Here is a 23,685-nt window from a genome sequence, read left to right on the forward strand (position 1 = left end):
TTTTTACTATCCTGTTTGTTATTTAATAAAATTTGTCATTATTTACGCCAGAAAAAAATAAAATTGATATATTTTTTGCACTTGATAGCACTCTTATCGATTGGACATTTCTCAATAATTATGGTTATTCCTATGTACTATTCATGTATATATACATGAAGCTGTATACTTTGGGATATAATTCTTACTGGGTGCGCACTACATTTATAGTGTATCTGCCTTCTGCTTAATGAACATATACCTCCAACAAGGTCTCTGATGTGATGTGAACAGAGTGTTAAGATATCATACACGTGTGATACCTGTCGGGTGAACATCAATATGGCTGACAAGTATCTCTCCTGATACACAAGTGATCATGAGTTCTGGAGAGAGGAGGGAGAAGCGGCGACTTATCTCTAAAAGACCAGAAAGAAATTCAACATGGGGGAAGACTCAGGACACTCCCATAAACATAAGACTGCAGAACAATCCTAGTCGAGTTGAAGTTGGCGGATTTGGATGACGTTTTCATCTTTAATCAATCAGATTTGTCTCCATTGCCACCTCCCCCCTCTCACAGCACGTTGACTCGCACAGTAACTGAAGCTCCATCCCCCTCTTCCCTCTCTTATTTTCTGTTTAACCCTAGGTGAATTTCTTGAAAATGAATAGAGATCACAAAGGAAATAAAAAAGGAACTATAGGTTGCTGAAAGCTTTGTAATATCCCAATTTTTCATAAAACATAAAATTACAAAATGTCATGATCTTAAAGGAGAACTCCAGGATGGAAAAATTGTCCTCCATACTGCCAGCAGTAAAAAATTAAAGAGATACATACCTTCCTTCGTTACCCCGGTGCCTCCGGTAACCCACTCCGGTCTCCACCTGCTGCCTGGGCCGAAAACATCACACTGCTGCTTAGCCTATCGCCGGCCGAGTCAAGTGCAGTATTATCACCGACCACCGGTAACCAGGAAATGGATCGCGGCATAGACTGGGTTAAAAGAGGAGCGAAGGAAGGTATGTATCTCTTTATTTTTTTTACTGCCGGCAGTATGGAGGACAATTTTTCCATCCTGGTGTACTCCTTTAATAAGTGTTTGAAAAAAAACAAAAAACACATAATGACAAATATGTTTTACGGTTAAATAGAAGAGAAAAAAAAAATCAGATCCTGCCTGCAAATGGTTAATCATCTCCCTATAGACCTAGAATAGTGTATAGTTACTGCATTTCAGGCCTAGCCGAGGCGACACAACATGGATGAAATTAATACCGCCAAACAATACCTCCACGCTGTGCCATCTAGTAAAATGTTAATTGCTGTTTTTCCTAAGGATATAATCACCACAAATAAACGCTGCTAATTATTTAGTGCGCAACTTTACCGAACCGCAGGGATCACGGGGAAAAACTGAGGTATGTTTAGACAAATGACTGCATTAGTATGGGAATTTAGTCACCCGGATTTCGTCGCCATCTATGTAAAATAGGGAATAAATTACCAGGGTTTCCTCAGAGGTGACTGTCACCGTGGGTTTGACAAGGTTTTATATTAAAATGCTAAAGACGTGCAGTGAGTCCCCATCAGAGACATTCTAGCTGGACCTGTAGGAACCGGCATTGCTAAAAGGGTCCTGCCAGCGGGAGATGAAGAGATCAGAGAAAGATACAATTACTTCTTATATTGTTATGTCAAGAAATGAGACACAAGCTGCTGCATCAATCAGAATTCCATGGAAATGGCGTCCAGTGAAACTGCAGCAAATGTGCCATTACTGGTGAAAGTGAAGTGGGCACAACATAACGGGGGCGGCGGGACAGCAGATGCCTACATATATATATATATATATATATATATATATATATATATATATACACACACACATACTTCAGCACCCAATAAGAAAACTTTATGTAACAGTAATGATTAATCAATATAGAGGGACATTTATCAATGTTGCTTTGGTAAGCGAGTTCTGTAGTCTTTTTTGCTTTACTTTTGCTTATGTGTGACACATCTATCATACTATGGCTGCATTGACACCACGTTTTGTACATACGGGTGCCGGATCCGGCGGGGGGAGGGCAAACCGGGCGCTCCCGTACCTCGGCCGGATCAGCCTGTGACTCCATTTACTTTAATGATCCGACCGGAGTCAAACGGTGACTCTGGTCGGCTCAGTTTTGACCCGTATGCGGTTTTGGACCGGACCTAAAACCGCAGTATACTACGGTTTTAGGTCCGGTCAGGAAACCGCATACGGGTTCTGTGCCCCTGGTACATTATATGTGAGAGGCACAGAACAAGGGGCATTATAAGTAAGGGGCACATGACAGGGGGCAATTTATGTGAGGGGCACAGGACGGGCCATTATTATGTGGTGCGAACAGGACAGGGCATTATTATAATGTGGGGTGCACAGGGCAGGGCATAATTATATGTGGGAGCACAGGACAGGAGGCATTATTATGTTGGGGGCATAGGATAGGGGAAATTATTACATTTTATATGTGGGGCACAGGATGGGGCATTATTACTATATGTGAGGGGCACAGAGTGTTTTGCAGTTCAGAGGTATGGTGTATATTAAAAGGAATTTCTGGGGTGGTGTGGTTTTGGTATTGTATTCAGAGGGTGCACTGTACGGCAAGGTTATATTCAGAGGGCGCAGTGTGTGGTAGTATATTCAGAGGATACAGTGTGTGGCAGTATTATATTCAGAAAGCACAGTGTATGTTAGTATTGTATTTAGAGGGTATGGTGTGTGGCAGGTTTATATTAAGAGAGTGCAGTGAGTGTTGGTATTATATAGTGAACTCTCCTTTAGTGGACACCTCCCAATAGGGGACACCACCCAATAGCGGACAGATTTTAATACGCCGGCAGAGTCCCATAGGACTTAGTGTATTTGCACCCTCCGAATAGGGGACATTCCCAATAGTGGATGCGGACACACCCAATAGGGGACAATAGGGGACAAAACATTCCCATTAGGGGACAAAACACTCCCAATAGGGGACAACCAGGTTTATGTGCCGGCCCTTCCTTGTACACAGGGTCGCCGCCAGGGGGTACAGCCAATACCCCAGTAAGGGGCCCAGAATCCCAAGGGGCCCAGGCCCCTGCAGCAGCCCCAGTACAGAAGCAGAAGACCTCAGTGGTTTCCTGCTTCTGCACATCCGCCGGCCACATCATTCACCCCCCCCTCCTTCCCCGATTCCCCCCTTGCCACTTATTATGTGTGTGGGGGGTTAGGTATGGGGTGACACCATTTTCTACCGCACCGGGTGACACCAACGCCACTGCTTAATATCGAGATAATTGTGTTTAGAATTGGGCAGAGTAACTATTCATAACTCCATTGATTAGATGCCCATTCCATATCATGTGATGTGAGGTTCTCTTTGCAGAGTAATACCGATATGATATCTGAACTAACCAACTTCTGTGAGTAAGTTTGATGTTACTAACCAAACTCATACTCTTTTATGCTAATCTTTTATAACCAAAAAACCTCCAAATCATTTTTATAATAACTTTGTTATTGTTTTATTATATTGCAAAAGTTACTTCTACTTCCTAGAACTCATATCTGGGAAAATAGTCGGGCCCAGATATGGTGAATTGCATTGTTGGTATATTTTGGCAATTCATAACAAAGATCTGTAGTGGTCATTTTCCATTCTACCCCTGTGCCCGGCGGCAAAAAGTAACAAAACAAACTTTAACTCACCTTCTGATGTCCTGGTCCTCCGGTGCTGGTCTTCTTCCTACTTCCTGGGGACAGTGAGTCATACTTCCCTTAGCATATCGCCGGCCGCAGCGATGTCCCACCTTGGCCAGTGATAGGCTGAGTGCACTGTCATGTAAGGAGCCCGGGCAGCCAGGAGAAGGCGGGGCCCAGGCTCCTTACATGACAGTGCGCTCAGCCTATCACTAGCCAATGTGGGACATCCCTGCGGCCGGTGATACGCTGAGCGCAGTATGACTCATTGTCCCCAGGAAGCAGGAAGAAGACCGGCACCGGAGGACCAGGACACAGATATCGACGCAACGGGGGAACGTGGGAAGGTGATTAAAAGTTTATTTTGTTACTTTCTTAAAAATCTCCATTAATATTGTTGTTGACCATAAATAATAATTCATAATTGAGTTTTGATATTATTATTATATATATCTTCTGACAAAATGGAGATCTTAGGGAGACGATGTCTCCTACATATTAGGCCCGAGTGTCAAAGATATTCCCCGACAGGTACCGCATCATCTTTAGCAAAAAATTCACGTTCTGTTTGGGATGCTATTTCAGTCAGGTTGGAGCTGTTCAATTCTGCCTTTGCTGTGGGGCCACACACACTGCCCCCTGCTGGTGTGATGATCTGGGGAGCCATTGCATATGCTTGATCACCCCTTTTTAATAATGAGTGTATTACCCAGTCTTCATATTACCTGGTCATTCATGAGAGAAGCAATGTGCGTGGTCTTTCCTCCAGGAGCGGCGCACATATCCAACACTCGTTCACCGGGATGAGGATTTAAAACATGGCTGACCACAGCGGATGGTAAATTCTAGGAATAAATGTATGGAAGAAAAAAAAAAAGACATAAATAAGGTGAAATTAATTTCTATAATGACCCCACCACTACTCAGTTACCAATTGCATAAATCAGTAATACAGTTCAGTTAAAGAGGTACTGCACTGCCCCAGTGTTTGGAACATTTTGTTCTGAACGCTGGGTGTGGGCTGCGGGGGTTGTGACATCATGTCACGCCCCCTCAATGCAAGTCTATGGAAGGGGGCATGGCAGCCACCATGCCTCCTCCCATAGACTTGCATTGAAGGGACGTGGCCAGATGTAACTTGGGGCGTGGTCATGATGTCACACCCCCGCAGCCCGCAACAAAATGCTCCGAACGCTGGGGCAGTGGAGTATCCCTTTAAAGACACTTTGTTAGTGGTGACTTCCTCACTTCCCAGTAGTTCACTATGCCTGTTTGTAGACTCTCTAAAAATGTGGAGAAGTTTTATCAGCACCCACTCTCCCAAGAGTAATATAGTAAACAGGGAGGAGGGGGACGCAGCCGCAATCTACAGACATGACCGTAAATGTTGGCACCCCTGAAATTTTTCTAGAAAATGAAGTATTTCTCACAGAAAAGGATTGCAGTAACACATGTTTTGCTATACACATGTTTATTCCCTTTGTGTGTATTGGAACTAAACCAAAAACGGGAGGGAAAAAAAGCAAATTAGACATAATGTCACCAAACTCCAAAAATGGTCTGGACAAAATTATTGGCACCCTTAACTTAATATTTGGCTGCACACCCTTTGGAAAAAATAACTGAAATCAGTCACTTCCTATAACCATCAATAAGCTTCTTACACCTCTCAGACGGAATGTTGGATCACTCTTCCTTTGCAAACTGCTCCAGGTCTCTCTTATTGGAAGGCCCCTTTTACCAACAGTAATTTTAAGATCTCTCCACAGGTGTTCAATGGGATTTAGATCTGGACTCATTGCTGCCACTTCAGAACTCTCCAGTGCTTTGTTGCCATCCATTTCTGGGGGCTTTTTGACATATGTTTGGGGTCATTGTCCTGCTGGAAGACCCAAGATCTCGGAGGCAAACCCAGCTTTCTGATACTGGGCTGTACAGTGCGACCCAAAATCCGTTGGTAATTCTCAGATTTCATGATGCCTTGCACACATACAAGGCAACCAGTGCCAGAGGCAGCAAAACAACCCCAAAACATCATTGAACCTCCACCATATTTCACTGTAGGTACTGTGTTCTTTTCTTTGTAGGCCTTCATCCATTTTCGGAAAACAGTAGAATGATGTGCTTTACCAAAAAGCTCTATCTTGGTCTCATCTGTCGACAAGACGTTTTTCCAGAAGGATTTTGGCTTACTCAAGTTCATTTTGGCAAAAATGGAGTCTTGCTTTTTTATGTCTCTGCCTCAGCAGTGGGGTCCTCCTGGGTCTCCGGTCATAGCATTTCATTTCATTTAAATGTTGATGGATAGTTCGCGCTGACACTGATGCTCCCTCAGCCAGCAGGACAGCTTGAATATTTTTGGAACTTGTTTGGGGCTGCTTATCCACCATCCTGCGTTGACACCTTTCATCAATTTTTCTCTTCCGTCCATGCCAAGGGAGATTAGCTACAGTGCCACGGGTTTCAAATTTCTTGATAATGTTGCGCACTGTAAACAAAGCCAAATCTTGATCTCTGGGGATGGACTTGTAACCTTGAGATTTCTGATATTTTCCACAATTTTGGTTCTCAAGTTCTTAGACATTTCTCTTATCCTCTTTCTGTTGTTTATGCTTAGTGTAGCACACACAGACACACAATACAAAAACTAAGTGAACGTCTCTCCTTTTTATCTGCTTTCAGGTGTGATTTTTATATTGCCCACGCCTGTTACCATCCCCAGGTGAGTATAAAGGAGCATCACATGCTTAAAACAATCTTATTTTTCCACAATTTTGAAAGGGTGCCAATAATTTTGTCCAGCCCATTTTTGGAGTTTGGTGACGTTATGTCCAATTTGCTTTTTTTTCTCCCTTTTTTGGTTTAGTTCCAATACACACAAAGGGAATAAACATGTGTATAGCAAAACATGTGTTACTGCAATCCTTTTCTGTGAGAAATACTTCATTTTCTAGAAAAATTCAGGGGTGCCAACATTTACGGCCATGACTGTATCTCATAAATCAGTGTTTCTCAACCAGGGTGCCTCCAGCTGTTGCAAAACTACAAATCCCAGCAAAGGCTGTACCAGGCATGCAGGGCATTGTAGTTTTGCAACAGCAGGATGTACCCTGGTTGGGAAACACTATCATAGAGACATATCAAAAGTGAGTGTTCAGACATCCACCAATCAGAAAAACGAGGTGGGAGAAGTGCGCACTTAGCGGGTTCTATCACGGCTCTGTGTCACGTGACCTGAATAGACGGACTAATGTAAGGGGCCAACAAGGTCTCATAGACACAGAGCGGGAAGAAAAGCATGTGGCTGGCGCTTCTCTCCCTTTTCATTCTTGTTATTAGTCGGGTCTGAACATTGAGACCCAGACTGATAAAAACTTTTAACATGTCCCTAGGTATGCTTTCCAGGTGAAGGATCCTCCTGTATGAAGACCACCATGGACCTGGACAGAGGCAGTGACCAGGTAAGTATAACACTGAGATCGGGGTAGTAGTCTTTTCTCCGGGATAAAAAAAGCTGCACATTTATCTCTTTCTTATTGGGTCACTTTAAAGAGAAATATTTTCTAGACATCTGGTGCCAGAAAGTTATACAGATTTGTAAATTACTTCTATCTAGAAATCTTTAAAGCGCAACTGTCACTACTTTTTGGTGCAATAACCTGCAAACAGCCTTTGTACTGTGTGCAGGTGGTGGGTATAGCAATGTTTTAACCTAATATTTGCAGGCTTTCATGACCCCAAAAAATGCTTATGATCAAAGCCACTAACTGTCGGATAGGCATGGCGCGAGGTACGCGATGCCCCGCTGCCGCCACGCCCACCCCCTGTATGTCAGCGGTGGGATCGCTCTGTTATTGGCACACAGGTCCCAGCGCATGCAACCTTCAGCTCATCTAACGTGCGCTCCCCAGCTCCCACTCGCTCCCGCCGCTGTCTTCCTCCTCAGTGCTAGGTGCAGAGAGCGCGCTTCCTCTCTGCCCCTAGTATCAGGAACTGTCCTGCTTGCCCGCGCGTCTCCACCAGAGAGAAGAAAGAAGATAACGGGCACAAGTATAATATCCAGCCAGAAAAGGTGAGCTGAAGGGCGCATGCGCAGGGACCTGCGTGTCAATCACAGCGGTCCCAGTGCTGACATACAGAAGGTGGGCGTGGCAGTGGGGAATCACTTACCTTGCGCCACGCCTACCTGATCGGCAGTGGCTTTGATCAAAAGCATTTTTTGGGGTCATAAAAGCCTCCAAATATTAGGTAAAAACATTGCTATACCCAGCACCTGCACACAGTACAAAGGCTGTGTGCAGGTTATTGCACCCAGATTTCATGATAGTTGTGCTTTAATCCTTCCAGGACTTATTAGCTGCTGTATGCTCCAGAGGAAGTTGTGTAGTTCTTTCCAGTCTGACCACGGTGCTCTCTGCCGACACCTCTGTCTGTGTCAGGGACTGTCTAGAGCAGGAGAGGGTTGCTATGGGGATTTGTTCCTGCTCTGGACAGTTTCTGATATGGACAGAGGTGGCAGCAGAGAGCACTGTGGTCAGAATGGAAAAAAACTTTACAAGAGGATTAAGATTTTTAAACAGAAGTAATATAAAAATCTCTTACTTTCTGGCACCAGATGATTTTATTTGTTTTTCCTCCAGAGTACCCCTTAATAAAGTATTCACAGACAGGGCAATTTCTTTGTGAGTTTTTCAGATTAGCATTTTATATTTCTAATAACATTACATACAGTACTGTATCATGCTAATAAGAGCATAAGAGCAAAACATTAATGTTCCCTTTAAATATATGAACTTTAAAAGGGGTTTTCTCAACCTGAGACAGAATTTTAGCCAATGGTAGAGGATTCTAACCTATTGAAAGGAGAGGAGTCAAGGGACCTTCAAGCCAGATATGATTGTGTCCTTTCATTAAATTGGATGCCGATGCAACTGGTTGGGCAACCAATCAGATGGCTTCTTTCATTTTTAAAGAGACCTGTGAAAAATGAAAGAAGCGATATGATTGGTTGCTATGGGCAACTGCACCAATCTTCCTCTACACAGGTTTTGATAACCCCCCCCCCATTGGGCAGACAAGAGGGGCCAAATGGTTCTTTTCTGCCGACAGATTCTATGTTTCTATCTAGAACAATATTAAATATATGTTTTGCATTACCTGCAAAAATATGTATTCAGGAAGGACATTATCAAAAGATGGACTCAAGTACAAGGGTTCTGTCATCCTGATGCCTTTTCCCCTATAAAAGAGAAGAAGAGGTAATGTAAGGTAACACGAGGCAACATAAACATCTTTTAACCTTTTCTTACATGCACATTGTCAAAATCAATAGTTCAAGTGAATATAAGAAATGTTGGAATATATCTTATTATAGAAAAATGCTTCCTTCTCCACCTATCAGGATCCTTCCCCATCCCCAAACTCATGAGCTCATATAAGCAGAATAAAGTGCAACAGCCACCAATACCAACCAATCAAGTAGCGCCTTCAGAGTTTAAAGGGGTACTCCACCCCTAAACATCTTATCTCCTATGCAAAGGATAGGGGATAAGATGTCTGATCGCAGGGGTCTCGCCGCTGGGGACCCCCACGATCTCCCTGCTCCACCCAGCATTCATTTTGAGCGTCGGGTGCAGCGTCGGAGGCTCGTGAGGCCACGGCCACGCCACGCTCGTGATGTCACGGCCACGCCCCCTCAATGTGAGTCTATGGGAGGGGGCGTGAAGCCCCCTCCCATAGACTTGCTTTGAGGGAGCGTCGCTGTGACGTTACAAACGGGACGTGGCCGTGATGTCACGAGCGTCCATCCCGCATCGCCAGTCATCTGGCACGGGGCGTAGTTCGCTCCGTGCACCGGATAACTGGGGTGCCACAACCAACATCCCAGGGGTCCCCAGCAGCGGGACCCCCGCGATCAGATATCTCATCCCCTATCCTTTGGTTAAGGGATAAGATGTCTAGGGGCGGAGTACCCCTTTAAGAAACACAAGAGCTTAAATCTGGTTGCTACTAAAAACCTCCCTCATTTCTATCGATTTCCCCTCCTATGTATTAAAGGGGTACTCCGGTGGAAAACATTTTTTTTTTTTTAAATCAACTGGTGCCCGAAAGTTAAATAAATTAGTAAATGACTTCTATTAAAAAATCTTTACCCTTCCAGTACTTTTTAGCAGCTGTATGCTACAGAGGAAATTATTTTCTTTTTGAATATTTTGAACTTTTTTTTGTCTTGACCACGGTGCTCTCTGCTGACACCTGATGCCCGTAATTAGGAACTGTCCAGAGAAGGAGAAAATCCCCATTGCAAACCTATGCTGCTCTGGACAGAGGTGTCAGCAGAGAGCACTGTGAACAAGACAAAAATGAAATTCAAAAAGAAAAGAATTTCCTCTGTAGCATACAGCTGCTAAAAAGTACTGGAAGGGTAATTTTTTTTTTTTTTTTTTTTTAATAGAAGTCATTTCAAATCTGTTGATTTAAAAAAAAAAATGTTTTCCACCAGAGTACCCCTTTAATGACGGAGCCTGGAATGGAAACGATAACCAAATGTGAGCAATTTGTACAACAATCTGTCTGGCAGTGAATTCTGCGGGGCCGTGCGCTTATTACGAAAGAGTCTGAGAAAATGCAGACAGTGGTGACATCGCCCTGAGAAAATACACACAGCTCACAGGGCATGACTGTGCAAAGACTGCGCTGTTTGCTGTCTTATATTTACATACATGTGGACGTCTCGGGCACTTACAATGGTCGATGTAGATCACGGAAAATGAACAACGTTCTACGAGTTTATAAAATAAAACATTCATCCTAAAATGTTGGGAACCTGGGTTAAAGGGGTATTCCCTTTATATATCAACTGGCTCCAGTTTAGAAGAGGTTTGCTATGGGGATTTGCTTCTAAACTGGGCGGTTCCCGAGACAGGTGTCATCAGAGAGCACTTAGACAGAAAAGAACAACCTTAACTTCAGAAGCTCATAAGTACTGAAAGGATTAAGATTTGTTAATAGAAGTAATTTACAAATCTGTTTAAAGGAGTCTTCCAGGAAAAAACTTTTTTATATATATCAACTGGCTCCAGAAAGTTAAACAGATTTGTAAATTACTTCTATAAAAAAATCTTAATCCTTTCAGTACTTATGAGCTTCTGAAGTTAAGGTTGTTCTTTTCTGTCTAAGTAATCTCTGATGACACGTGTCTTGAGAACCGCCCAGTTTAAAAGCAAATTCCCATAGCAAACCTCTTCTAAACTGGGCGGTTTCCGAGATACTTGTCATCAGAGATAACTTAGACAGAAAAGAACAACCTAAACTTCAGAAGCTCAGAAGTACTGAAAGGATTAAGATTTTTTAATAGAAGTCATTTACAAATCTGTTTAACTCTCTGGAGCCAGTTGATATATATATAAAAATTTTTTTTTCCTGTATAACCCCTTTATTTAAGCCATAATTTATTATTTATTTAAGCCATTTATTTATTGTGGTCTGATCCGGTGTAAGGCCGTGTTCACATGTTGTGGTTTTACAATGATTATGTAAATCGTGGTACCAACAACACATTATTATTACAATTTGCATTACTGCAGGAAAATAGCGCCATTTTTTTTTGCCATGATTTAGGAAAAATCGTGTGAACATAGCTTTCAGACCTCTGTAAACGAGTGCATAACTCATAGATTGGAGTTTGTCTAGACCAGTGTTTTCCAACCAGGGTGCCTCCAGCTGTTGCAAAACTACAACTCCCAGCATGCTAAGACAGCCAACGGCTGTCCGGCCATGCTGGGAGTTGTAGTTTTGTAACAGCTAGAGGTCTGCAGTTCGGAGACCACTGATCTAATTCATGAGAAGTATTTCCCAACCAGTGTGCCTCCAGCTGTTGCAAAACTACAACTCCCAGCATGCCCGGACAGCCAACGGCTGTCCGGGCATGCTGGGAGTTGTAGTGTTTGCAACAGCTGGAGGCACCCTGGTTGGGAAACACTGGTCTAGGAAGCCTATTATACAGCTCCATCATCATGAGGGCAGAGGTGCACATTACTGCGAACATTCGTGCCGGCCTTTCCTTCAATCATTCATAGATAGGGGGAGGGCAGGATTTTCATGTTTTTTTGCACCTTATTTATGATTCTTTTTTATTTTTGTGGCTTATTCTGCACAGCTAGAGTCATTGGGGGAGATTTATCAAAACCTGTGTAGAGGAAGAGCGGTGCAGTTGCCCATAGCAACCAATCAGATCGCTTCTTTCATTTTTCACAGGTCTCTTTGAAAATGAAAGAAGCGATCTGATTGGTTGCTATGGGCAACTGCCCCACCCTTCCTTTACACAGGTTTTGATAAATCTCCCCCATTGCATTCATCATTAGTGGTGACCAGTAGAGGCCATATTCGAATTTGTGATATTTCGCGAATATATTGACAATTATTCGTCCTATGTTCGCGACATTTGCATATTCGCTATGTTCGTTCACTTTTTTTTTTTTTTGCTCCATGCGAAAAAAATTTGCACAGGAAAATTCACATAAAAATTTGCATGTGAAAAAAAAAAAAAAAAAGAATATTCCTCATTACGAATATACAGCACTATATTCAAAATATTCGCTAAATCGCAAAGTGACAATATTCGCGATAAAAATTTGCATTATGAATATTCGTGCTCAACACTATTTATCATTCGTGTAAAAGTAATTTTTGCACAAAAAAATATAAAAAAAATAAATAAATAAAAATTTTGGGGGGTAAAAAATACTCCACTCTCTAGGTGGCAAAAGATGTGGGAAGTTCTTTAAAGGAGTACTCCGTTCCCTTGCTTTCGGAGCTCCGCTCCCAGCGTCCGGAAGTTATTGTTCCGAACAATGTGTGTGCGGGGCTTCCGTGTTCAGGGCCGCCCCTCGTGACCGTCACGCCGGAAAGCAAGGGAACGGAGCTCCGAAAGCAAGGGAACGGAGTACCCCTTTAAAGGGGTACTCCACTGACCCAGCGCTCGGAACATTTTTGTTCGGAGCATGCTGGGTACGGGCTGCGGGGGTCGTGACATCACGCCACGCCCCTCAATGCAAGTCTATGGGAGGGGGTGTGGTGGCGACTGCCATGCCCCCCTCCCATAGACTTGCATTGAGGGGGATCGGTGTGACATCACAAGAGACGTGATCGTGACGTTACGACCCCCACAGCCCGCACCCAGCATTTGGAACAAAATGTTCTGAACGTAGGGGCAGTGAAGTACCCCTTTAATACATCTCCCCCCCCCCCCCCCCCCCCCCACCCCATCGCGAATCCTTTTAGTCCAAGGGCTCAGTGTGGTCTGCTATGTGACAGCATTGCTTTCTACCTACTTCCTGGTAAGGTTTTTCTAATAAAGTTTTTCAAAGGTTATAATTTCACCCCCACTTTGATATGAGTAATGGCTGACACTACAACTTGTGTAGAATTTAGGGGTCTTTACTACATGGGAATGTGGGAGTGGAGAATTATAAATGGCCACTGCTATTTGGAAAAACTTTTGACATGTTCTATGCTAAAATTTTTGGTCGGCGGGGGTCTGAGTTTTAAGACCTCCACTGATCGGGAGAATGAGCCAGGAGGAGTTCGCACTCAGTGGGGGAGATTTATCAAAACCTGTCCAGAGAAAAAGTTGCTGAGTTGCCCCTAGCAACCAATCAGATCGCTTCTTTCAGTTTCAGAGGCCTTTTTCAAAAGTGAAAGAAGCGATCTGATTGGTTGCTATGGGCAACTCAGCATCTTTTCCTCTGCACAGGTTTTGATAAATCTCCCCCAATATTACTACCGGATAGCACTGTATAGTACAATGTATATATAAGTGCAGGCCACTACGAGACACTAATGTATGCACAAAGGTTCTCACATCTGGATATATATATGAGATAAAAGACATTGTGGGAGATTTATCAAAACCTGTTCAGAGGAAAAGTTGCTGAGTTGCCCATAGCAACCAATCAGGTCGTTGTTTCATTTTTCAGAGGCCTTTTTTCAAAAATGAAAGAAGCGATCTGATTGGTTGCTATGGGCAACTCAGCAACTTTTCCTCTTGACAGATTTTGATAAATCTTCCCCAGTGTGTTCTCTCCCAGGTCCGTGTCACATGATCAAGACAAACTCGCAGTGTAAGTCTATGAGCGTGTCTCGATCACATGACACACAGCTGGGAGGGGAGCGTGCGGCCGTGCGGTCTTCTCCCGGCTGTTTCTCAGACCGATTAAAGGGGTACTCCGCTGCTCAGCGTTTGGAACAAACTGTTCCGAACGCTGGAGCCGCCGCTGGGAGCTCGTGACGTCATAGCCCCGCCGCCTCATGACGTCACGCCCTGGCCCCCTCAATGCGAGTCTATGGGAGGGGGCGTGATAGCCGTCACGCCCCCTCCCATAGACTTGCATTGAGGGGGTGGGGTGTGATGTAATGAGGGGCGGGGCTATGATGTCACGAGCTCCCGGCACCGGCTCCAGCGTTCGGAACAGTTTGTTCCAAACGCTGAGCAGCAGAGTACCCCTTTAAACCTTCTGACATGTTGCTAGGACATGTCAAACGTTTTTTCCAAATGACAGGTACTCTCATACTATTCTGCCTGTCGTCATTGTGGGACAGGACCTCTCTACCTGTAAACCGCAGCTCCCTGTGGAAGTGGTTTGGGACATGGCGACTGATATTGTGACTCACTTTATCGGGACGTTTGAACAAAAAATGTCGGAACGACTCAATTCTGAAATTCCGTTGCCGACGAAAACTTTTGCTCCGTCAAACTCAGTGGCGCCCCGCTTACACTGTCCCTCAATGTCGGAGAATACAGAGACTTTGTCGCCCACCTTCATCCCTGTGGTTAATAAAGGAAAAAGACATGTTAATAACATTACATGGCATACAGTTATAAGTTATTCCTAAGGGATTTTTAATTTTGCATGTGAATAAAGCTTAAAGAGTACCTCCCAGTTCACTGCCCCCATCATTATAAACCACTCCCTGCCTTTATTTTTATTTTTTATTTTTCTACCTTGATATTGCTCTTTATTTTCTGCTCAGTTTCAGTCAGATTCACAGACTGGCGTGACATCATCTGAAGCCATACAGGGGAGAATTTCCTTCCTCACTCTGCCCAGAGCAGTTCAGTGTGTGAGATGAGCTATGATTGGCTAAGGCTGCACACATCCCCCTCAGCACTCCAGACTGCATTTCCCCATTTCTGGACTTCTGCCAGGCCAGCAGGAATCCAAAATCTGTGCAAGAGATGGGGGGAAATGTGCTCTGGACAAGTAGGGAGACACCTAGTGGCAGCTTTTTTAAACACAAATGAAACATGGAAAACTTTTTTTTTAAACAAAGTACACTAGAATTTTTTTTTTATTTACCATAAGGAGTGCAATAGCAAAAAATCGTTTTAATGAGGGTGCCCATTTAAAGGAGAAGTATTGTGGTAAAAAAAACATATCCCGCAATATAGGGGATAAGTTTTAGTTTGCAGGGGTCCGAACGCTGGGGCCTCCCGTGATCTCCTGTACGAGGTCCCAGCTCGCCTCGGAAGTGGCGCGTCACCCCCCCCCGCATGAAGGGGGATGCCACGCCCCCTCCAAATATCTTTATGGGAGAGCAGTTCGGCTTTCTTTGGCTCTCCAATACAGCTATAGGGAGGGGGCATGGCGTTTCTCTGGGGGAGCCGGAGCTCTGTACAGGAGATTGCAGGGGGCCCCAGCGGTCGGACCCACTGCGATCTAAAACTTATCTCCTAGCCTGCAGATAGGGGATGCATTTTTTCACTACAAGACTTCTCCTTTAATTATTGTACAATGAAAATGTCTGCAATGCTTTAATATATTTAGTGTTTTCAAGTAAAAGATTTTAAGATCCCTGTTGCTGCCAGGGCATGGAAACAGCATTGTTTACGTGCAGAGGCTGAAAACTTTTATGTTCATTCTTTCGGCAAACTCAGATCCCAAAACGGAAATTACACAGTGTGAATTGAGCAGCAGCCTTCCATTGAAAGCAATGGGAGGCTGCTGCATGTGGAATCGGCACTCAAATTTCTAGTAGAAATACAGTGCGGAATTTTCGTAGTGTGAACGTACCCTAATACTTATCACAGCTTAGGAATTGTTTTAGTTGTATCCAGTCTTTATAATTTTCGGTCACAATTTTGCTGCGGATTGCTTGCAGTTCTCTGAAAATTGCTGCACAAACACACTATGGGCAACAAAGCCGCAAGATGACAAATCACTCGTAAATGTTCTCTTCTGTCCAACAACCCCAAACGCTGAGTCGCCCCACAATTACAACACATCACTATAGCACACTCTTCACTGTACAACAACCTAGTCCTGTAGAGGACATATGCAGACCGGCTCTTTGTATGTGAGACTCTAGGGCAGTGGTTCCAAACCAGGGTGCCTCCAGCTGTTGCAAAACTACAAGTCCCAGCATTCCCGGACAGCCAAATGCTGGAAGTTGTAGTTTTGCAACCCTGGTTTGGAAACTCTGCTTTAGGGCGATGCCAGCAACATCACCAGCTCTGAGCTTTAGGCACCGGTGTTACCTCGCATTGATCGCTTCATCAGCTTCCCCTACTCCACTAGTGACAGCATGGTTATGGTTATAGTCTTGGCATACGAGGTCCAGACGTCCCTTTTTGTATTGGACAGTGAAGGAGCTCTTATCTCCTGGACCCAAAATCACAAGTCTCGTCCAGCATATCTGGGCCAAAGCCTATAAACCTGCAGCCACATCAAATCTAAAGGATTATTAATATCCAGAAACGCGTTGTGTGAATAGAATAAAAGAAATTAAGACTTCTACCAGTATCCTTGAACTTTTTCTGCAACAGCGCGATCTCAGCTTCCGATTTCCTCCTCCTTCACTGTCTCTCACACGCCGGTGGATTTAGCGTGGGAAGCCGCAGCAGTTGTTACATTAAGCCCACATCAGCGTTGTGCCTGGAATATGTACAACCCGACCAGGTGAGTGCGTTCCTCACTCACCCACATAATCCTACCTGGTCTGGAAGATCGCACACAGAAGCGCTCTGTTGTCTTTTGTCTTACTGTTTGTATTGGGGCCTACAACATTTAGGCTAGGTTCAGACTACGGAATTTCCGCCTGCAATTCCGCTTTGAAATTGCAGGCGGAAATTCCGCTTACTAAAATGTATAATGTAGTGAATGGGTTTCCGTTCACAAATTCACACTTCGGAATTTGTGAAGCGGAATTTGTGAACGGAAAATCCGCTTGGAAATTTCCGCCTGAAAAATGGCGTTGCTCATTCTTCAGGCGGAAATACTCGCGGAACACATTGCAGTCTATTGGAGACTGCAGTGTCCGTGCGGTCCTAGCGCCAACTGATTAAGTCAGCGTTGGCCACAGGAGATTCCGTAGTCTGAACCTAGCCTTAGGCAACTCAACAGGGTCTGAAGATCTTTATTAACAAGATTCCATTAGTCATTGCGCTTACATTTTGAGGCAGACATGATCCCGGCGGAGTAAACATGGGCCCCTCTGAGGACAGCACTGCCACATTGTGCTCCAACAATCACTTGTACTGGATGTTGCTTCAGAGCTCTCCTGCAGTAGAGAAAAATGGGTTAAATAGATCTCTCTGCGGTTATGGATCTTATTGTGGTGATCCAGCTGGTGTCGGGAGTCATAGGCCGAGTTCACACCACGTTTTTGCAATACAGTTCCCGTATACGTTTTCAATGTGAAAACCATACGGAGCCATATTGAAAACCGTATGCATTGACTCTCCATTGAAAACCGTATGCCAAAAGATGCATTCGGTTGGATCCATTTTGCGTCTTGTACGGGTTTTGTCTGTTTTTTTTCCCGTACCCACAACCGTAGCCTACCATGGATTAGGGCTGGGCGGTATACCGGATACCGTTTTTTTTTCCTCGCACAATATACATTTTTGCCCATACCGGCATACCGGTCGAGCCCCTCCCCCCACCCCCCAAATGAATTACTTCTGACGCGGCCGCGGGATGTGCAGGAGCGGGAGCCGCTGAGCTCACGTGCGGTGCACATCCCCGCTCCCCCTGCAGCTGCCGCTGGCTCTCAGTGATCAGAGCCAGGGGAAAGCGCAGAAACTTCATCCCCTGGCTCTGATGTTTCCCTCAGCCCCGAGCCTGCTCCCTGTTCAGCTCCCCTTCCTGCAAACTGTTTCAGTTTATCATGCCCATCCCCAGGTGCAGGCTCTGCAGGGTCTCCTTCCCCCTGCAAGCACTAAATGCGACTGGCAGGCACAGGGCATCTGATCTTCATCCCCGCTCTGTTCTCTGATCCCCGAGCGGGGACCGGGATCAGAAGCTCTGCAGCGCCCGTACATTCAGCGCTTGCAGGGGGAGAAGGCCCTGCTGATTCTCACATTCCAGTCCCTGCTCGGGGATCAGAGAACGGAGCGGGGACGAAGATCAGAAGCGCTGCGTCTGCGCTTGCAGGGGGAGAAAGCTCTGCAGCGGCCGCAGCTGGGGACTGGGATTATAAACTGTGCAGCGGCGAAAATGTAAGTGAACAGCCGTCAGTGCGCCCATGGGGGAAATCATGATAGCGCTGCGGCCGTGCGCACGGTCCCCATGGCGGGGAAGAGGTTAACTGTCAGCCGCTGCACTTATACACTGTTTCCCCCATGGCATCACGCTAATACCGTGATACCACCATAACTTGAAAAAATACTGTGATATACATATTAGGTCATACCGCCCAGCACTACCATGGATTTGGTTTGGGTGAAAAACCGCATGCGTTTTTTTTTTTTTTTTTTAAACATAGGAGTCAATGGGTACCGTACAGAACCCTATGTGCGTACGGTTCCATCCGGTTTTCACCATACGGTTTTTGACTTTGCACAGTTTTTTTTCTTGGAATTTCAATCAAACAAGTGAAACTTTATTCATAATGGAGTGAAAAGTTAAAAAAGTATACATTTTTTTCTTAAAAAAACAGATGCAACCAGACATCATTTTTCAAACAGTATACGGTTTTCAACCATATACTGGTTAAAATTTGTACACACCTTTATTTATCAATGATATAGAGGATGGTATTAACAGCTCTGTTTCTATCTTTGCAGATGACAACAAGCTTTGTAGCACGGTACAGTCTATAGAGGATGTGCATAAGTTACAAGATGACTTGGATAGACTAAGTGTCTGGGCATCCACTTGGCAAATGAGGTTCAATGTGGATAAATGTAAAGTTATGCATCTGGGTACTAATAACCTGCATGCGTCGTATGTCTTAGGGGGGATTAAACTGTCAGAGTCACTGGTAGAGAAGGATCTGGGTGTACTTGTAGATCACAGACTACAGAATAGCATGCAATGTCAGGCTGCTGCTTCCAAAGCCGGCAGGATATTGTCATGTATCAAAAGAGGCATGGACTCAAGGGACAGGGACATAATACTCCCCCTTTATAAATCATTGGTACGGCCTCACCTGGAATATGCTGTTCAGTTTTGGGCACCTGTCCATAAAAGGGACACTGCGGAGTTGGAAAGGGTGCAGAGACGCGCGACTAAACTAATATGGGGCATGGAACATCTTAGCTATGAGGAGAGATTAAAGAAGTTACAATTGTTTAGTCTTGAGAAGAGACATTTAAGGGGGGATATGATAAACGTATATAAGTATATTAATGGCCCATACAAAAAATATGGAGAAAAACTGTTCCAGGTTAAACACCCCCAAAGGACGAGGGGGCACTCCCTCCGTCTGGAGAAGAAAAAGTTTAGTCTCAAAGGGCGACACGCCTTCTTTACCGTGAGGACTGTGAATTTATGGAACGGTCTACCTCAGGAACTGGTCACAGCAGGAACAATTAACAGCTTTAAAACAGGATTAGATAAATTCATGGAACAAAATAACATTAATGCTTATGAAGAAATATAAAATCCCATCCCTTCCCCAATATCGCGCCACACCCCTACCCCTTAATTCCCTGGTTGAACTTGATGAACATATGTCTTTTTTCGACCGTACTAACTATGTAACTATGTAACTATGTAACTCTGAAACGCTTGAGTGTTTTAGAGAACTCACAGTTTGAAAAATCTGCCGGGACTCAGATAACTAGTGAAAGGAGGTGGCACTCGCAGTATTGGCTCTCCTGCCTTGTATCTGCTCTCCTTTCTCTCTTCAGCCATTGTTCTCCAATGATTCTCTCCTCCCCCTGTCCACTCTTTCTCCGAGTACCAGCTCAATGGTAGAACATTTCTTATAAAGACTATTTATAAAGTTTTGCATTCAATAAACAAATAAATAAATAAAAACAGTACAAAGATAAACCCCAAAAATATACGATTTTAAAGGGTATCTTTAAAATCGTATTTTTTTAATTTTTTTGGTTTATCATCAACAGTGAAGAAAGAATTCCTAATTTATGCCGGTTATGTCTTTAATAAAATGACTCCACTGTAGTTTTATGAAGACGAGAAATAATGCGTACAGACTCTTATCGCACATAAAACATCTCACTAACCTTGGCCCAATGACGGGAATTAGTAAGAGGTCACTAAGCTGAGGATGTGGATGAATTGGGATGATGCCGCCTGGGAATTGCTGTAAAGTAATAGGACAAATATCAGTATCAGGACACTGTAAGATCCTTTAGAAAGCCAATGAGATGGAAAATATAATCTGTCATAGATGCTGTAGATAAACTATCTGCTATATGGAAAATATAATCTGTCATAGATGCTGTAGATAAACTATCTGCTATATGGAAAATATCATTACATAGGTGTGGTGTCCACAGAAAGTCTTGAAACTAGTCCAGATGAGTGCACAGACGAAGGATAGGGCTATACAGCGACAAGGGTCGCGAGGCCAAAGATCGTCAAGGACCTAGAACCTTGCTACATAACAGCTAATGTAAGTGAACGTGGGTCATGCTGTAACCTTGGGCTTCACGATTTGGGGAAAATATCATATTGCGATTATGGAGGCAATTGCAATTTCAATATGTGATTGTGAAATAAAAAATAAATTATGAAATCCCCTCCATTTTATGTCCAATCCCCCCATTTCATGTCCAATCCCCCATGATATTTCTCATCCCCCCATGTCATGTCCCACCCCCCATGTCATCTACCATACCCCTATTTCATGTTCAACCCCCTTAATATGGTGCAAAACCCTAATGCTTACCCAGCCCTGTACCCCCTTGAGCCTGCCGCAGATCTAGTTCTCCTCCCAGCGGTCCTGGTGTTTTTTCTGTGCTTCCTCCTTCCGATACAAGCAGCTGGCTGCAGGACCTTCCCACTCAGCCAATCACCACCCAAGGCAGGAAACCGCTGTGACTAGTGATTAGCTGAGCGGAAAGGTCCTGTAACCAGCTGCTTGTCTCAGAAGAAGCAAGCACAGAGAAGACACCGGGACTGCACAGAGGGAAACGGGATCTGTGGCAGAATAGCGGGGGACCGGGGCTGGGAAAGCATCAGTTGTTTTATATTCCCCCCCCCTCCAGCACATATGGGGGTCAGATACGAGGTAGCACATGCTGGACACACATGGGGGGGGTCGGGTGGGAGGTAATGGACAGCTGGAGACACAATGGAGTGGGGTTTAGGGCTGGGCCACCGTCAAAATTCAAATGCAAGGTAATAATTGCAGGATTTTGCGGGCACGTAATTTTAGAAATTGCGAGAGGCTAATATTGCGATTTGATGGATTTTGAGGGATTGTCGGGCCGTAGTTGTGACCACTTCACTTACATCAGCTGGAATGCGGAATGATCCTGAAGCGTGACGCGTCGACCGTTAGTCGCGTGAACTGCCTCATAGCCACCAAGTCACTAGGGTAGCCGCAGCCTAACCCTTCCACAACTAGGCACCATTTTTACTTTCATGACCAAATCCTCTTGAAAATAACATTTTTTAGAGTATAGGTTACTTATTTGAGGATAACCGCTAAAGTGTCCCTGTCATAACAACAAAACAAAAAAAATAATAAAAACACTTGACAGAGACATGTCAAAAGTTTTGAACGGTCGAGGTCTCAGTGCTAAGACCCCCACCTATCAGAACGAAACAAGAGACATATTCCCTAAAATGCTTCACTCCCCAGATCGCTTCACTAGGATGCTCCATAAGAAATGTATAGACCCATGAGATAGATATGATTTAGATGATAGATAAAAAGATAAATATGAGATATATAGATATGAGACAGAAAGATAAATAGATATATATGAGATAGATAGATGGATAGATAGATAGATAGATAGATAGGAGATAAATAGATATATATGAGATAGATAGATATGAGATAGATAGATAGATATATAGATAGATATGAGATAATAGATAGATGATAGATAGATAGAGATAGATAGATAGATAGATAAGATATATATATATAGATAGATGATAGATAGATATGAGATAGATAGATAGATATGAGATAGATAGATATGAGATATGAGATATATAGATGGATATGAGATAGATAGATATGAGATAGATAAGATAGATATGAGATAGATAGATATGAGATAGATAGATAGATAGATATGAGATAGATAGATATGATATAGATAGATAGATATGATATAGATAGATAGATAGATATGAGATATATAGATGGATATGAGATAGATAGATATGATATAGATAGATATGAGATATATAGATGGATATGAGATAGATAGATATGATATAGATAGATATGAGATATATAGATGGATATGAGATAGATAGATATAGATAGATAGATACATAGATATAGAGCATTTATAAGCTATGGGATTTTAAAATGTCTCAGCACAGGACGCCTTGTAGCCTTCTCCCAGCCCTGAGTACAGCGCATACATTGCACAGCTGCTGCCTTTAGATCCTAGATGGATTGGTTGGCAGATAGCGGTCAGGTCTTAGTCGTCGGGGTTTCTGAGTATTTTAACCCCTGTGTTCGACCTAGAAAAACAAACAAATAAAAAGCTGCCAAATTAAATGTAATTCCGCAGAGAACGTGACTGGGACAATGCGGCTTATAGCTCTAAAGCAGCTTAATCCTTTGCACTTTCCAGTCATTTCTTAATTGATGCCGGTACCTAAAAAGACTAATGTTATAACATATAAAGGACCCACGCCGCTCCGCACAGAGACACGTTCATGAGCCAGCGCAGCACACAACGCATTATACCACGGCCTCCAACATCCACAGAAAGCTTCATTAAAGAAGCGCTATGGGATTTCTGCTTTATTTTTTATTTATATAATACAGAATAGGCTATCACTAGAAAATATTGTAACAGCTTTCGTTTTAACTTTTTTTGCTAATGCGACATTGGTTTTCAGCCATTTTGTTTCTATTTCCACACTGAAATTATTTTCTATTGTTGCCTTTATTCCCCTCGAAGCCTCTTGCTGTGCAGAGAGCGGGTGTGGAGTCTGATCACTGCAGGTCAGGTAATGAGACCAACCTAATCACCTGGCTAGACTCCTACAGCCTAAACTGCTGAGACTCACAACAGAATTGAGGGCAGTTCACATCATGTGCAGTTTTAATGCATTTTTTTATTATTTAAAAGTGCCTTTTTTTTTGCAAAACATTGGCATGAGGCAGAAGTGATTTCACCTATAACAATAATTGAGGTGATTTATGGAGATTTGAAGTCTGGTTGTGTTCATGTTTTGCATATTTGACGTTTTTACAGCATTTTGGCCATGCTTTGCCTCAATTTTTCAAAATCGCTGTAACAGCACCTAACAGCATTGTTTCAGGCAGAATGCAGCAGTATGCATTACACATTTCTTCCCTTATACCGATGAGACCAGTGGGTTGAGAATTTTAATTGTTCAGGCTCACTATAATAAAAGTAATGTTTTAACACATACCGTATTTTTCGCCCTATAGGATGCACCAGTATATAAGACGCACCCTATTTTAAAGGTGCAAAATCTAGAAAAAAAAAACATTCTGCACCCAACAGTGATCTTCAACCTGCGGACCTCCAGATGTTGCAAAACTACAACTCCCAGCAT

General features: G+C 43.6%; 1 protein-coding gene across 7 annotated transcripts in view; it reads right to left on the reverse strand.

Moving 5' to 3' along the window:
* NSUN6 (NOP2/Sun RNA methyltransferase 6) overlaps positions 1-23,685 on the reverse strand; it is a 44,264-nt gene that overhangs the window by 11,665 nt on the left and 8,914 nt on the right. For all 7 annotated transcript variants that reach the window (XM_056519231.1, XM_056519230.1, XM_056519227.1 and 4 more), the window contains 5 exons: positions 20,184-20,263; positions 17,160-17,269; positions 14,384-14,537; positions 8,870-8,951; positions 4,438-4,557 (listed from right to left, as the gene is read on the reverse strand). In XM_056519231.1, coding sequence (XP_056375206.1) covers positions 4,438-4,557; positions 8,870-8,951; positions 14,384-14,537; positions 17,160-17,269; positions 20,184-20,263 — 546 coding nt within the window. The remainder of the gene's footprint in view (positions 1-4,437; positions 4,558-8,869; positions 8,952-14,383; positions 14,538-17,159; positions 17,270-20,183; positions 20,264-23,685) is intronic.

The sequence above is a fragment of the Hyla sarda genome, chromosome 5 (genome assembly GCF_029499605.1).
Source record: "Hyla sarda isolate aHylSar1 chromosome 5, aHylSar1.hap1, whole genome shotgun sequence".
Taxonomy (NCBI): Eukaryota; Metazoa; Chordata; class Amphibia; order Anura; family Hylidae; genus Hyla; species Hyla sarda.